The 16,258-nt window shown below is 47.5% G+C and overlaps 1 protein-coding gene across 4 annotated transcripts in view; it reads right to left on the reverse strand.

Annotated features, from left to right (window-relative positions):
- IGSF11 (immunoglobulin superfamily member 11) overlaps positions 1-16,258 on the reverse strand; it is a 99,075-nt gene that overhangs the window by 71,273 nt on the left and 11,544 nt on the right. For 2 of the 4 annotated variants that reach the window (XM_026851392.1, XM_026851377.1), the window contains exon 1: positions 13,287-13,308. The exons of 1 other annotated variant lie outside the window; for it this stretch is intronic. Coding sequence is in view for 1 of the 3 variants with exons in the window: in XM_026851384.1 (XP_026707185.1) it covers positions 7,306-7,369 (64 nt within the window). In the remaining 2 variants the exon portion in view is untranslated. Of the gene's footprint in view, positions 1-7,305; positions 7,388-13,286; positions 13,309-16,258 lie in introns of those variants that run through there. One more of the 4 variants, XM_026851384.1, reaches the window with a different exon arrangement.

Genomic DNA, 16,258 nt, shown 5'->3' on the forward strand with positions numbered 1-16,258 from the left:
TCAGCCCCCAGTGCCATCCCCTCTACACCTCAACATGGCGTGGGAAGAAGATGCCAAGAAGCAAAGCAGAAATCCAGCTCCACTGCTCCAGGATGCCCCAGTGCTCCAGGGTCCTGAAGAGCGGGAAGATATCACATTTCAGCAAGGCTTTCCTCTCCTGAGTCACTCAAAGGAGGAATCTGCTTTGGATTCAGTCCAGCCCTGCCCATTGATAATTTCTAATCCAGAAGATGAAGGACTGCAGAAAGTTAGAGGAGACAGATGGCGTTGCAAAGATGGAGAAGACTTATTGCTTGGCTGCAGCCTGTACTTCCTGCACACAGCTATGACCCTTCCCAGTTCTACCTGCTGGAAAATGAGGCACCGAAGTTTTGCAGCAAGTTGGTGGCAGAGCTTGAGAGAAAGCGATGGGAGATGCCCCAGCTCCCTTCCAGAGGCATCCACACTCGTCTTGCTCTGCCCCTGCCCTTGGCCCAGCCAGGGCACAGCTGGCGAAAGGCCATGTGCTAGCTAGGGAACCAGCCTGCAAGAGAAGGATGCTGCTGTCTTTGGATTTTTGTTTTTATGAGTTTGCAATAGTCTGGGACTTAGACAAAATTTTCTGTATGGATGGGGGTTTTTGTAACTGCTTTTTAAATTCTTTTTAAGACACATTAAAAACATTAGGTCTCAGCTTCCTAATTTTTGCCAAAGACATCTTCAGTGAGCTAATGAAATAGTCACATCACAAGCACCAAACTGAACCCTGAGCCAGGAAACTGAAAAAACATTGAAAACTCACTCTCTGCTTTATGGTAACACTTATTTAAACCCGTTGCCTGACAAATACTTGTGAGAAAAAACAAACTGTTTTCCTGAAAGCCAATGCAATTTTCAGACAAGGATGAAGAAACTTCATGATACACCTTTCCAATCTTCCCAGAAGCCCTCCAGGAAAACCTGGGAGACAGCTTCCTGATATTTCTCATGTGAATAACGAGAAAAGAATCAAAACATACTCTGGGGGATTTCAAACATCCATGGATAATGGCAGAGTCATCAGCAGCACTGCAGTCACTGCCACAAAGCAGCAATGGATCAGCGAAACATGCAGAATTCTGACAAAAGAAACATCTCTGCTTCTAATGACAGAATGTTTTTCTTTTTATGGGACATCTTTAAAACAAGGCAAAGCGAACAAACCTGAGTCATGGCACCTGGTTCCGCTCTTGCCTCTCTCCAGACTGCATGAACCTTGGCAAAACCTCTCCATTCCTACGCCCTAGTCTTGCCTGCTGCCAAACAAGGATCTCAGGGACATTGAGGCCTACAGATGAAAATGTATTTTGACAGGTCCAGGAAGAATAAGTGGCACTCCCTAATTTTGCACTGGCCTAGTCAGGCGCACATACCCCTTCCTGCCCATCCCGTGATGTTGCCAGTCACATCCAGGACTGGGGTGGCACAGGATTCTTGCACAATTCCAAGCAGTTGCAAACTGAACATGCCCCCATGCCCTTGATTTAATACAGAAATAAAACTCTAGAAAGCCCACACAATGCTCCCTCCCCCACCTTTAAAAAAAAAAAAATCCTCCTAAAGCTCAGTGGACCAAAATCCAAGTGGTAAATCTGAGCGTGGTCTGAGGGCAGACAGTGCTTTATACCTCCATCTTCTGCTTCAGTGGAATGTGCTGAGGGCATTATTTACAGCAGAGGCATTGTTGCATACCAGTTACTCTTTCTTTGGGAACTGTGGAGGCTGTAGGAATAATAAGATAATTATCCCCAGTATTCCCAGCAATGGTGGGAATGAGACTGCCATTGTCCCATGCTTCAGACTGCACCAGCTGGGGCGGTTTTTATTCTACCAGCACAGCCACCTTTGCAGAGGCTCCCAGGATATTTCAGCTCAGACAGCACCTGGTTGCACTTGCACAGAGACGGAGTCCACAACAGACCCTGGATATCCCCACATGCCATAAATCCTCCCCCACTCCCCTCAAAACACATGCCATGCCCTACTTGGGCGAGGATCGTCAGGAAATGCAGACAGCAGATGGGAGGGAATTAGACTGAGGAGAGACTCGGGTCCCCCAGAATTGAGACTGTTGGCAATGTGCAGCTGAAAAGCACTTAGGTATCAGCAGTCCTTATTAATTCACCAGAGGGTATTATCCAAGCTTGTTACAAGATTGATGTTCGCTGTGGTACAATCGTTAATAGTTACCCTCAGCACTTGGCCTGGATATGGATGCAGTATCTAGTAGCCAGAAGTTGTTTCTCTTCCTCACTTGATCATTTTGCTGATCCCTTGGCCTGAGCATAATGATCAGATTAGAAAGCTTGCTTTTTTTTTTTTTTTTTTTCTTTCCATTTGGCTTCATAGTCTCCTTAAACTAGATTCATACTGCTGTGGGCCACTTGTCATCACTGTCAGAAGCCTTAAGTAGAGCTGATGAGAACCTGCATGACCTGCTGTAGCACAAAAATGGCATCATGGAGGAGCAGCGACTCCAGCAGAAGGCTTGAACCAGGATCTCAACAGAGTAGCCACCCTCCCCTGATGGGCCAACACATGCAACAGCTCTAAATGCATTCAGGCAGTCAAGAGACCACTGGAAAGTGAGAGAAAGGTAGTGCAGTCGCCAAGCCCAACAACAAAAACGCAGCTGAAAGTCCTTAATGCAAAGTTACACACTGCACTGCTCTGCCTGTGGGTGGGCTAGATGGGCCGTTCCACCCTAATTCTTTTCACCATCCTGTATTTCAGGGAAGACACAGGACTGTAGGCTTCACAGACTGCAAAGCAGCCATCGTTAGGTAACACCTTTCCGCAATATTCCTCTTGTTTCAGTGAGCGCTGCAAGCCTGACCGCTCGCTGCTCTCGTAGAGCTGAAGAGCTGAGCAGCAGCAGCTACACCTTGCACTCGGCAGTCCTCACAGCTGCGAGGTTATTTTCAAAGGATTGCCATCCTTCACCTGTTCCCCCCCACCACTACTTCTGGCTTGTGCCAACGCCGGGCTCAGAGGAGCCCCTGATGGCCGTGTGAGGGCGAGCACAACGGAGACGGTCATCACGGGGCTGCACACAACAGTTGCATTTACGGAGGTGGTGCCTGTGACTTGTCGAAGCTATTTCAGTTGGAAAACAAAAAGCCTTTTTTCCCCCCCCTCCCTTGTTTTTAAACAGGCACCAGGCACATGAGAATGACGCCGGTTTTGCATGCAGCTGTAGCACCTGCACCCTGTACCACTGGCAGCAGGAAAACTCCTCACTGCGGGAGGCACTTACCCATGGAGGAACACAGCCCATTTACACCCTCAGCTGCCCAGAAAAGGGCAAATATCCTCAAGGCCTCCTGGGCTGGGGAAAGCTGCTGGGCACCAGGGTCCCGCATCTCCCATTTCTGGAGCAGCAAAAAAAAGGAGGTGAGGAGGGACTCTGCATGGCAGTAAAGGGGAAATAGAAGCAAAATATTTTTGGCAAATAGAGAATACAAGCAGAAAAAAAAATGGACAAAGCGTGCAGATGATGAAAAGGAAGTTAATTTAAAAAGAAAAGTCACCATCTACTAGCACCAAATTATTCCCCGCGGCACACCCAGGTTTCCTTCTGCTCTTCCAGAATAGGAAGAAAATAAAACCAGTTTCTTATGATATCCAAGTGGTAATTAGTTCATGAAGGAAAGAGGCATAGAGATTATGTATGCCAGGGACAAAACAGAAGTTGAAACTCAGAGCTTTCACTCCACTTTTCCCCTCCTCTCTGCTAGCATCTGATGCCTAGGTAAAGCCTGCACATCCCTTCCTGGCCTGCCTTTTTTCTCTCTTTCAAACTAGGTGAGAGTCATCAACCTTCCAGCTTGATCCCAGCAGGAAAATCCAGCCCTCATGCCAGGAAAGGGTTGGCCAGGACATCTCTTCCCCACCGAAACCCTCTGCTGCCCCAGCCCAAGGCCACACCAGCCACGCAAGGCGGGCTGCTGACCTTTTCCTGGCACGAGCCTCTCCGCATATTTCATAAGGGGATTGTTGTTTCCTTGTGAGTTAGACATTTAAGAACATTATATTTGGAGCATGGATAGAAAGGATCTATTTAACCAGATCTTTTATTCCCTCTCTCACCCACACGTACACACTTGCTGCTCCCCCACGGCCAGCTGTCTGTGCACACATACACCAGGCATGCCTTTTGGCTGCCTCCATCACACTGGGTTTAATTAAACACCCTGGAGGCTCGTTTCTAAACCCGGATTATTGATAGATTTTTACTTTTTTTTTTAATACCCTGACTGCTGCAATTCAGAACTAAATGAGGTGAACAAAAAGATTCGAGCAGATCCCCAATCCCCATCACAGTCTGCAATCATCCCACCAGCCCTCAGATGAATCACATCCCAGTTCACTAGGAAGGAAGGACTAGGAGCACCATGCAATTTGCTGGCAGTGGACATTTTGATACAGAAAGGTCCCACAAAGAGTAATCTCACCCTCCTCCCAGTGCCTGGTGCCTCTGACAAGAGAACACCCAAAGCTGTGACTACAAACTGCCCAGGGACAGGAGAACAGGTGAAGTGCTCCACTAACACCCTGTAGGGCTCTTCTGTGTGTCTTCACCATCAGGAGGAATTTACTGGGCAGAAATGTTCAGAAATTTGAAAGAGTGGAGCACACCCCAAAATACAGAGGAGGGGTAAAAACCCAACCAGATTATAGCAGATCCTGTCATGCTGATCAGAGAAAGAAATGGCCTCCTGACCCTACAGATGACCAACAGACAGCCTGAAACATGAGATTAAAGCATGTGCGAGAAAGGCTGAGGTTATAAGTATTGTCCAGGTAAACTGAGAAAGCCTAGAAGGAATCCCTGCAGGGATACCAGCACTTAGGCTGGAAAGATCCTTTTATCTCCAGTTGGTGCAGGCTTTCCTGCCTCACTGAGGCTCTAGTTTCCAAGACACCTACTGCAAATGACACCACGAGATGAACTGGGTATATTATTTACTCCAAAAATCCACCCAGGATTTATGCTGGCTGCTCATCTTCATGCTGGATCCAAATTCAATGCCCCTGCTGTTGCCAACACTGAAACAAGTAAAAGGTTTTACTTGGTGAGAAGGCAGGAAAAAGAAACCACAATAAATCACGTGCCACTGCTGAATATCTCCGAGAGACTCACACCAGCCCTGCAATGACAGGAGGAAGAATGGTACCAAGGTAGGGGGGGAAATAGAGAAACTCCAGGCTAATTTTGCTGGAAAAGCTGATGCTGCACAGGCCAGAGGGGCAGGAGAGGAGAAAGCTGCAGCACGGAATGGCCAAGCTACACTCAGTGAACGCCAGTAGTCTGAATGCTGCAAAGAGAGGGAGGCTGCCAGGAGTTTGCCCCTGCTCTGCCCAGCCCGTGACTTCACAAGTGTGACTACACACACGCCCCCAAGCTTGCCCTACCTCCTGGGTTTCTTGCCAGGCTTAACTCAGCATCTGCAATGGCCCATGATGAAAAGCGCTGTCTAAAGCAGTGCAAAGTACTGCACGCACTGGTTTCTGACAACACTTGCCAACTGTTTTACTGCATCACAAGGCAGACAAAGGCTCACCCCACACAGCATCGAGACTCAAGCTCAGCTCAGTCCAGAACTCACGGCAACAAAAGCCCTGTGCCTGAGCTGAAGCTGGTTTTAATGACACAGCACAAACTGCAGTTTATGCTTTAGGTAGGGAAATACAAAACTCTTTCACATCAGACCGTACCTTATCCTCAGACAGCCTTCTTGTTCCTCCCACTCTTCCAGAGAACATCCCTCTGCTGTGCAGGGTTTTATGCCTGAAATAAATGAGGTAGCTTCACTGAGCACAGACACAAGTCAGAAGCAGCACTGACCCATGGTATGGGCTGTGCAGCACCTGCGGGACCTGCGCTGGGACCAGAGGGAGCATCTCATCTTACCCCTCAAAGGAGAGCAGAGGATCTCTCATTGCTGTTGGGGCTACCCAGGGGATTAGCCCACAGTTGTTCATCTTTGATGAGAGAGAAGGCAGGCATGTGAGCCCAGCTCAGTGTGCAGGGTACCCTCTGTCAATCAAAGGATTGGAAGTTGCAGCCATCAAGGCCAGAAAGTGCCTCAGCTGAGCTGGGCTATAACTGGTAACTACAAAACTCAGCAACATTCCTGCTTTGTAGTCTCATGCAAGCTCAGAGAGAGACCTTAAGCTTTACACACACACCCCCATCCCAAATACTCAAGGAATCCCCAAGTAGCAGGACTGAAGCCTCAATTCCTGCAACCTGCTGGCTTAGGTTTTTTTATGCCTGATAATCAACCTCAGTTCACACTACAGACCTCCTTTCTCTCAGTGGGGTTATTAATTCAGTTTCCATTCTTAATCTGGTTGTATATTTTGATGAATTCTGGCAAATGTGGTATTTGGAGACTCCTATCAAACAGGGCTGAAATTGGCCAACAAGGTACAAACCTATGAGGGGGAAGCAGACATTGCAAGTTCACAGTCCTTCCCTCCCAGAAAAATTGGGCTAAAAATGGGTCCTGCAAGCACACTGTTTAGTTACTGCACCAACAAAAAACAGAGAGCCTCAAATCCTGTCCCAAATGCAGTTTGGGCTAAGCAGCCCTTTCCATTCTTGACTTCATTTAAGCAATAGATTTTTCAGGACTTTTATATGTTTTAAACATTTGAAGTGAACTGTATAAGAGGTTACTGATGTCCCTTTCTTTACGTGACCCAACTTCTGAACCCTTCCTACCCATCCCAGGATACACACAACCATTAGGAGGTAGGAGTGCAGGCAGGAATGGAAGCACTGCAGTGGCAGGGTGAGGTACCACTCCCCATCAAAACCTTAGGCACAAGCCTAGGTTTAGGCTAAGGCTGGCACCTGGGCTGTAATGCCAGCTCCTTCACTGAGCAAGCCCACACCATCAGGCTTATTGCTAGCCATGGCCCTCGCTCCTTTTCCCCTCCTTCAGTCACACAGTTGTGCCAGATAACCTCTGAGGCCACCACGTAGCCAGGGACAGGCTCCCATGATGGCTACACAAGGCATGCATGCTTGAGCATCTTCCACTGCAGTTCTATCAGCTGGGATTCAGGGTCAAAGTATCATTATTTCCTCGGTAAGCACCCAAGTGCTCCAGGAGGGCCAGTAACCCAACATGTGGAGTCTGATGCTACTCCTCCATGCCACCCAGCAGACACTCCTTGATGCCCAGCCATTTTTCAAGGTCCACTGCTTCTCAGAAAGACAAAAACCCAAAGACAGAGGTTTAGTGAGCTGAAGGTCAGTACTAGACACACCCATACCCGAGTCCATGGGGGCAGAGAGCAACCTCACATCATGGCACAAGGACACCGCTCCACGAGGCATCAGCAGGAAGAAAGGGGCAACCTCCTGGTGGGGAGTGGGAGGTTCAGCCAAAAACCCCACACTGCCCTTTTCCCCTCCAGAGGTCAGGTATTAAAACACAACCTGGTCACTGCGTAGGCATGAGAGCAGGCAGTGAAGGCAAAGAGCAGAAAGTATTTCAGGTTACGTGACCCCATCTCCACCAAATAGGATTGCCAGACACAATCCAATTGGCCAAGGTGGGTCACAGTGCTGAGAATAGTTTTGTACTCTTGCCCTCTTAGCTGGTAAATAGCTTTCAGCCTCCAAAAGTGCTGAGCTGCGCTATGCATTGGTGGAAACAGCTTGCACAAAAGTGAGATGGCTCGAGGAGGGGGAAGGGAAAACCTGGGCACTGGGTGAAATGTTGCTGCAGCATATTCAGGTCAAAAGGACACCCTGAAAGGAGCCATTTAAAAAAAAAATAAAAGAAAGAAAACACAAAAGATGAGTTTAAAGTTGCAAACAACTTAACGTTTCATCTTTGATTTCTATTTAGGCACATCTCATACATAAAACCTGCATGGTTAATGTGGGACTAGGAACATAGGAAGCAGCATAGGACAGAATCTATTAGCACACAGAACATGGCCCCGACACATAATCCCTTTCACAGACAGATCAGGACTCCTGTTACTCTGCTTGGAAGCTTCTTCCCAAACCTCCCTGACCTAATGGTTTGAAATTGTTCAGTAGTTTCCAAACTAGATTACCACAACTGTACTACTGCTGGCACTTTCTCTTAGTCTTAAAAACTCCTCCCTTCATCACACTGTTTACCTGCTGACATATTTACAGAGCACTCTCATCCTCCCCCTACCATTTTCCTCAGGCTAAACAGTCCAGGCTCTTCTAATCTCCCCTTGTAGGACAAGCTTTCCATTGCCTCACCCTGACAGGCACCTGCTTCAGCACAAGTGCAGCTTCTGCTCAGGAAGATCAGCCAAGAGCAACACCCTCTGCCCAAAGGAGGAGACAAGGTTTTGGAAGGTTGTTTTCGTTGTTGTTGTTGTTGATTGTTTTTTGTCAGTTTGTTTGGGGTTTTTTTTAAACAAACTTTCTCCCTTTGTGTTTTGGTCACTAGATTTTTCAGTGTCAACACTTCAGTTTTCTCTGATCCCAGAGGAGTTGCATTCTGTAAGCCCTTTAAAAAGCTCCCTGCACTCAGGGAGAGGCCCACGTACAGCCCATCGGTTGCCTGTCCCCACCACGGGCATTGGGATGGTGGGAAGGAGAGGCTGATGCAAATTAATTTCTGCTCTCTGTCATGGGCAATGCAAACAGGAGCGCCATTCCTAGCTTTTAACCAGCCCAGCCCTTGCCTTGTACACTCTTAACATTACGCATAATCTTTTCTTTCCAATCACGACTGGTTTTAAGGATTGCACTTTTGGGGAGGAATCCGTTTCCTATTTCAGCATCCATTTTTAAGTCCTCGTGAAGAATAACAAAGGAAAAAGCAGGAAACTATTTCCTGAGAGCTAGCTTGGCCAATGTCCCCCCTTTCTGACCTGCAGCATCCCTGCTGCCCTGCCCATGAGCCAATTCAAAGCACAGATAACAAAATGTTTAGTGGTCTTCTAGTACGGGCATGGAGGGCAATGTGGAGCCCACTTACTGCATGAAAGCAACATTTCTGATACCACATTTGCTTACACATCATTAAAACACAGCCTGACCTAGCAGGACAGCAGTACACACAGCAGCACAGGCATGGGCACACTGCCCAAACCACGTCCCACTCTGAAAGGATGCTCTGCCAGTGCACCCACATCTCTGGAAGTCTTGCACAGTTCTGGTGGCACATCCTGCTACCAGGCTCGAGCAAGGTGTGCCACTGAGAGCACTGTGCTTTATTCAGCCTTTGCAAGTCTCGAGGAGCTAAATCAGTATGGCTTGGTCTCTGCTGCACGCCCTGCGGTGCCTGCCCTTTTACGCCCAGCTTGAGTGATGTCCACCGTATGGCACAGTAAGTATGCCCTCTCCGCTAATGTGATTCACAGCCTAATTAAACCCCTGCAGAAAGAAGACATTTTCCCTGTGACTTGCTGCGAGTTATCTGCGCAGACTTGTCAAAATGCAGCAGCGACTGTTGCCACAGCATCCTCTCCGCAAAAGAGACAGGAAGGTGCCGTGGAGAGGGAAATAGCTTCTACTGGAATAATTTACTTTGCTGACGAAGACTTGGAAGTGCCAGTCTGCTGGAGCTTCCCAGTCCCCCCTCTAGTGTGGCAGGGAGTGTGAGCCAGGAGCCAGCCCGCTGCAGCTTCTGCCAGGGTCCCGGGTTTGCTGAAGAAATACACCTGCTGTGCTGGTGGGAACCTACCTCTCCTTCCCAGGCTCTTCAGACGAACATATCTGAATCTAAAACAAGGGGCACACTGTTATCGAAAAGCATAAGCGGTTTGTTCTCCCCTCTCCGCCCGCTCACAATAGTAGCCACTGCAGGTCATGCAGGAAAGTGAAAAAGGTCAAACAAACAGTTCCCAGGACCCTTTTTCTTTATGGGTCCAAAGGGGATTAAAAAACCCCCAAACAAACCAACCCTGAAGAACAAAGCAAATCAGATACAAATGTCACAAAAATGAAAAAAAAAAATAAAAAGGGAGAACAATAAATAACCTGAGTTGAGGTGCCCAAGTATCATCGTGCTGTTGAAGACTCTGCTCCTCTCAGGGTTTCCTTTCTTTGTGAATGTGTCCTGCTGAATTACAGAGATGCTAGTGAAGGGATGCTCCCTCGCCAGCAGTGGAAGTACAAATTTAAAGTCCTAAGAATTCAGAATGCACTGAGAACACAGAAAACATTGAGCTGTTTCCAGGACCATATTTATGCCTGAATTGAGAAGGTTTTATACAGCATTTAGAGCTACTGTTGGGTCTGGTGGTTTTTTTGGGGTGACTTCTGCATTTCCTTTTATTTAGTTGTGAGTCAGCCAGGTGATAACCGTGTGCAGGTTCGTCCATAAAACTGAAATGCAACAAGCTGAACTATCACCACAGTCCCATAGCTAAACACTCCTAATCTGGAAGTGAAATGCTAAAGGTTCTCATAGTAACGTTATCTCAGCGTTTTACATACCAAACATCCAGCAAAACGGTCTTTGAAAAAAACCACAAAGAAACATTCCTACTGAAAATACAATCTTCTCCAAACACAATAAAGACAAGATAACATTCCCCAAATGTCACAATTTAGAAACCTATTCATCTGAGACATTAATGTTACAGTAAAAGAAGAATCTGTATTTTTCTCTCCCTGAATTCCCCACAGCCTTCACTATTAAAAAAAAGGATCAGCTGTTATGTATTACCAGTTATGTATAACTGAAGCTGCTCAGCTTGAACAAGTTCCACAGGCTTCACCGGCATAAACTCTGTAAGAGGGAGTGCAACATTTAAAAGCTATCTGATGAGAAGGTCTCCTCTTGTGGAGTTTATACACCCCACAGAAATACAGAGATTTCAACAATCTGTTTGCTGTGTTAAAACTTGTCTGAAGTTTCCATACTGAAAATTGTCACGGGAGCCCGAGAATTCCAGTGGGACTCAGAAACTTAATTTCCTCTGGGCCCCTTGTGCTTCATCAGTTGGTAATGTTAATATAAAGTCTGATCCTGCTGGGTTCTGAGCACCCTCAGCACTCCCTGGGTCCATCCACAGGGGCTGTCAGCTATCATCGCTCCACTGATGTGCTGAGCATAATAGCACACCAGCCCCTACAGCTTCGAACAGCACTGGGTGCTTGGCTTCCTTCAAATGTGCTGCTACTGATGCTAATTTGTTATTCACTTTGGTTTCTATTCCTTTTTTCTTCCTCATGGCAAAGAGCAAGAAGGGCTCTTCTAATAAAGAAAAATGTGACTGAGTTTTTGCATACTTTAATTTTCACCCTTTCATATTACAAATAAGCCTTCCCAAAGGATCAAAATAAAGGCATCATCCTGCACAACTCCACGGCACCTTCTCTTCAGAGCATAGTGACACCACTCCATCATAAAGACACAGGAGCACATGAAACACTGCCAAAACACCAACTAGAAATCTCTTCCTCTAGGCTAAGACCAAACCAACCAGACTTTCCGTCCCCAAAAGAAAGCCCTTCTTACTAGTTATGGGTGTACAAAAGCTGAGAGTGCAGTGAGATTTCCAGCGCTGATACAGGCAGCCAGAGTACTGCTTGAAGGAGGAGGAATCATCCTACAGTTGTTCTACCAAGCTGGGAAGGTGACTTGGTACTTCTCCCAGGTACTGCCACTAATTTGCTCAAAGTCTCCACTAATTGTTTATGTCCGGGTGCTGGGAATATGCCAGTGCCTAATTCCCAACAAAGTCAGAGGACAGCAGCTAGGAACATCCACACCTCTGTAGGTCTGTCTCTTACTCTTCTGGCCTTTTACCTGTGGGCACAGGCAGGCAGCCACAACAGCCCATCCTTCACACAGGGCTGGCTTCATGGCAAGAGAATTGGGGTAACCAAGGAGCATCTCTCAGGCCACCAACCCCCAGAGCCCGGAGAACAGGATACACTGGATTTCCAGTGCTTCTGTTGGCAGGAGAGAAGCAGTCACCAACCTGCTCCACCACCAACCTGAACAAGCCCCATACTGCTCACAGGATTCAGTACCACCCTCGCATCACCAGTCCTACCCTGCTGCCAGGCCTGGGGTGCAAGCAGAGGGGGTAAAGGCAAGACCTTGAGGCCTCTGCAAACACTCAACCATTTGTGTGCTGCAGAGGAGTGTAGTTCACTTGAATTAACGTCGCCGTTAGTAAGGGAAAAACAGGACTCCAGGGTGGAAAAAAACAAGGGAGAGAAGAAGGGGTCCACCCAAATTAAACCTTTAAGTGACCAGAAGCAAGCGTTACCTTTCCTTATCAGCAATTTACCCACACTGACAGAAGAGAAAGGTTTCTCATTCTCATCTGCTGTGAACTAGCGATTTAACACATCGTAACCGGTTTCAGTGGGCTTTGTTTGCTGCCAGCCTTGGCAGAGGTCTGCCTGGCCTCATCACTGTCCCCACGCTCCAGCTGGCTCTTCCTACAGCAGCAGAGAGGGAAGCCTGCTCTGCAGAATTTAAATGTCATTGGTGTGACACTATTTGGGGAAAACCACAAACAAACCTGGAGTCCCTTACTTCTACCCACAGAGAAAAAAAAAACACCCAAAACCGGTTGAGAAAAGCAGCACCTACAGTCATCCTAGCACACGACAGCGTTGGGAGCTCTTTCATCGCTCTTCAGTGGGGACTCCTCATGTCACCAAGAGCTCCTGGAAGCTGAAAACAGCAGAAGTAGCCTAGTTCTCCCACACCATGTTGGGGAGAGGAGCTTCCCTATGGCAGAGACCAATCCATCATGACACCTGCACCAGCATCATCGGAATGGCAAACTCAAAAAAATTTAGCAGAGGGGGCTATAAGCTTTCATCTGCATCTAGCTGTAGTAACGAGAGCCCAGTGCTTCAAACCCAAGCAGCTCACTGCAGGGTCCTGCATGGATGCACACTCCATGTGGTGAGATGGGGCAGGAGGGTTTGGTTTGTCCACTCAGAGGACACAGGGCAGGGGGTTAGATGTTGCTCTTCTGTCCTGGCTTTACCCTGAAATAGTGGAGATGGGGATCCGCTGCTGCAGATCTGAAAAACAAACATCAATATAGAAAGCTACCTGTGTGGCAGGATGTGGTTTTTAGATGAAAATATCAGGGATGAGGCACAGGTCTGCCTCTGACCTGAAGCATCAGCGTGAACACACGAGGCAGGAGCCCTGGGCACGATGCACCCTCACCCCCATGCACGCACCCGCACATCATTCAGGCCTTTGGCAAAGGACTCCATCTCATTACCCATCCCTTGCTGCCACTCCAGTTTGCCTCATCCCTCCCTTTTTTATTACCTCGGCGCCACACGAAAACCAGCTGTAAGTCAAGCGAGCCTCTGATAGACCATAAAGCCCCAAGTGGGGACAGACTGGGGCTGCTTAAAATGAGTGGCGCGTTGCCCAGGGCCAGGAGCCTGCCCCCCACCAGCCTGGCGCCCCGGGCTTCAGTGGAGGAGCTGAAAAGCCCCATTGAGGACGGCGGGGACGTCAGGGCTGGCTGAACATCCCATCTGAGAACAGTGGGCTCCTTGTTCGCCAGCCTGGGTGGTGGGGAAGCCTCAGCAGAAAGCCTGCTATTGAAATGGAAATGAGGGCCTCGCACCCAGCCAGGAGGAGGAGGAGGAGGATCGCTGGCTCCTCCTGAACAACAACAAGGGTGTTGGGAGACTTCAGATGGAGGAAAGGCTAGGGAGAATGGGATAGAGGTGGGGGAGACAGGCTCCAGCACACACACTGGACAAGTGGATGCTGGAAGGAGAGTACAAAACCCCTTTGGGGGAATAAAAGGAATCCAGCCTCCCCTACAAGGGAAGCACAAGGCATAACTACTTGGCTCTCTTGCCCCATGAGAAGCAAATTTGGTAAGGCTGGGTATCTAACATGTCCACGATCCCAAAAGCACATCTCAAATGAAAATGACCCACATTACACACAAAGAAATAACAGTCCTAAGGAGTAAGGCCACGTGCCCATGGACTTGTAGCAGTCCTGGTGCAGAGATGTGATGATAACACCATGCAAAAATTGTTATCAAGTCCTAAGAAATTTCTCTCTCTTCTTAAAACAGCAGAATCTGTGAATCCATCCCTTCCTTCTCCCACCCACCCCACCGGTGGAGCGGTGGAACAGGGCAAGAGGATGAGGGTAGTATCATCAGTAACTTGTGCTGGATCATTACACGATAACACGCCTCTCCAGGCTGCAAGAAAATGCAGTGGCTCTTCACACAAGACTCTTGAGCGAGCAATTCAGCAATGGAATAAATCAAAGCAAACCCTCAATAAATTAAACCTGAATTAAATTAATTAAGAAGAGACATTATAACTTCAATCATGGGAAATTCTACAAGCCAACCTGTGGCTTTAATTTCACAGCGGTGTTTGTGCTACCCTGTGGTGCTATCATTCTAAATTAATTCTAGGTAAAAATCATAAAATGGTTTGGATTGGAAGAGTCCTTGAAGATCATTTAGTTCCAACCCCCCTGCCATGGGCAGGGACCCCTTCCACTAGCCCAGGTTGCCCAAAGCCCCGTCCAACCTGGCCTTGAACCCTGCCAGGGAGGGGGCAGCCACAGCTGCTCTGGGCAACCTGTGCCAGGGCCTCACCACCCTCACAGGGAAGAATTTCTTCCAAATATCTAATCTAAATCTACCCTCTTTCAGCTTAAAATCATTACCCCTTGTCCTGTCACTGTATGCCCTTCTAAAAAGTCCCTTTCCACCTTCCTTGTAGGCTCCCTTTAGGTATGGGAAGGCTGCTATAAGGTCTCCCTGGAGCCTTCTCTGCTCCAGGCTGAACAACCCCAACAACAGCCTGGGAGACAACAGCTGCCCTACAGATGCCAACAACTGAGGTCCAGATCTCTCTCCTCAGTCCAGTCTTCATCCTGGATAAGGCCTGACCAGGCAGGGAGACACCTCTTCCCCTAGTCTTGATGGTATCCATTTCCCATTCACAATTTCTCTGGACAGGGCACTGGGGAAAGACAGAGCCTAAAAATGATCCTTAGTTTACACATTCCTTTCTCAGGCAGGTGCAAAAACAAAAAGTTGAGGGTTTTTTCTTTGTCTTTGGTGTTGGTAATAGGATAACAGAGGAATTTTCAAAGTAACTCAGTGGGACCTACTCCAAATTTCAATTATTACAGGACACAGTCACAGGCCACAAGAAAAGAGAAATTATATACTGAACTCTGGTCTTTCATTTGGCCAGGAACCTCTGTGTCATCTGCAGGAAAAATATTCCAAAGGAAAGGGTAGAAAGCAAGAATCAAAAGGAACAAATGAAATGTCTGTGTGTCCTGCCCAAGTTCACCCTTCACTTCAGAAAGTAGTTGCGCCCAATATTTCTTGTTGGCTCTATTTCTTAACTACCAAATAGACAACAGGAACATACTTGGAAATAAAACTATGGAGAAACACAAGGAAGGTTTCATTTGCCCAGAAATCCGGCAGTCTCCAAACTCTCCCAGCAAGTAAGCCTTTCTCTAAACCATTAAGATAAAGCACAAAGTGTCATGGACAGACACAACAGAAATACATCTTTTCAAGGCTCACCGAGGTGGGAGGGAGATCGGTTTGATTAAAAAGCTACACTTTCACATTGAGAAAGACTAATATACTCTGCAGGGCAATGAAACCTCTCTCCAGATGCATATCACCCCTAGGAATTAAGAGTCACTATCTTTGAGTTTCTCACATCAGAAGTTCCTCTCCTACTTGCAATAGTGACTCACACACAGCTAAAACACCTGGAGACCAGAGGGCAGGGAAGGGGAGGATGCTCTCTTCTTCCTGTTAATTTTTGTAGGAGAAAGTGGTTCAGTTACCCTCCAGGTAACTCCTGGTGTCCATTTTAGCCCTCTTACTATGTGTGTTTCCTTTACAACACACAGTTAAAAAAATTATTTACTCTCAATTCACAAACAGTTTGAAAATTATTTACTCTTGATTCACAGTCACTTGGTGAATGATTTAAGGAAAAAAAAAAAATCCTTTTGAGAGAGAGAGTCTGCTTGCACCAGCTCTTCATCCAACCAGTAACCTTGATCACAGGGTGCTGGGTCTTGACACAGTCTGAGAGCAACAGACTGGGAAAGCAAAATAGAAAATTTTCTTGCTTGCTCCCAGGAACACCCATGCAGTGAACAGCCATCTCCCCAAACACTCAAGCAACTGAAGCTGCCTGTACAAAGATTTAGGAGCAGAAGCCTGCTAAGTTATTGTGGGCCCAAGTTCAGGTGGTAGGAGTCATTTTCATGTGAAT

This window comes from Athene cunicularia, assembly GCF_003259725.1.
Source record: "Athene cunicularia isolate RWA chromosome 1 unlocalized genomic scaffold, athCun1 chr1_part1, whole genome shotgun sequence".
In the NCBI taxonomy this organism is placed as follows: Eukaryota; Metazoa; Chordata; class Aves; order Strigiformes; family Strigidae; genus Athene; species Athene cunicularia.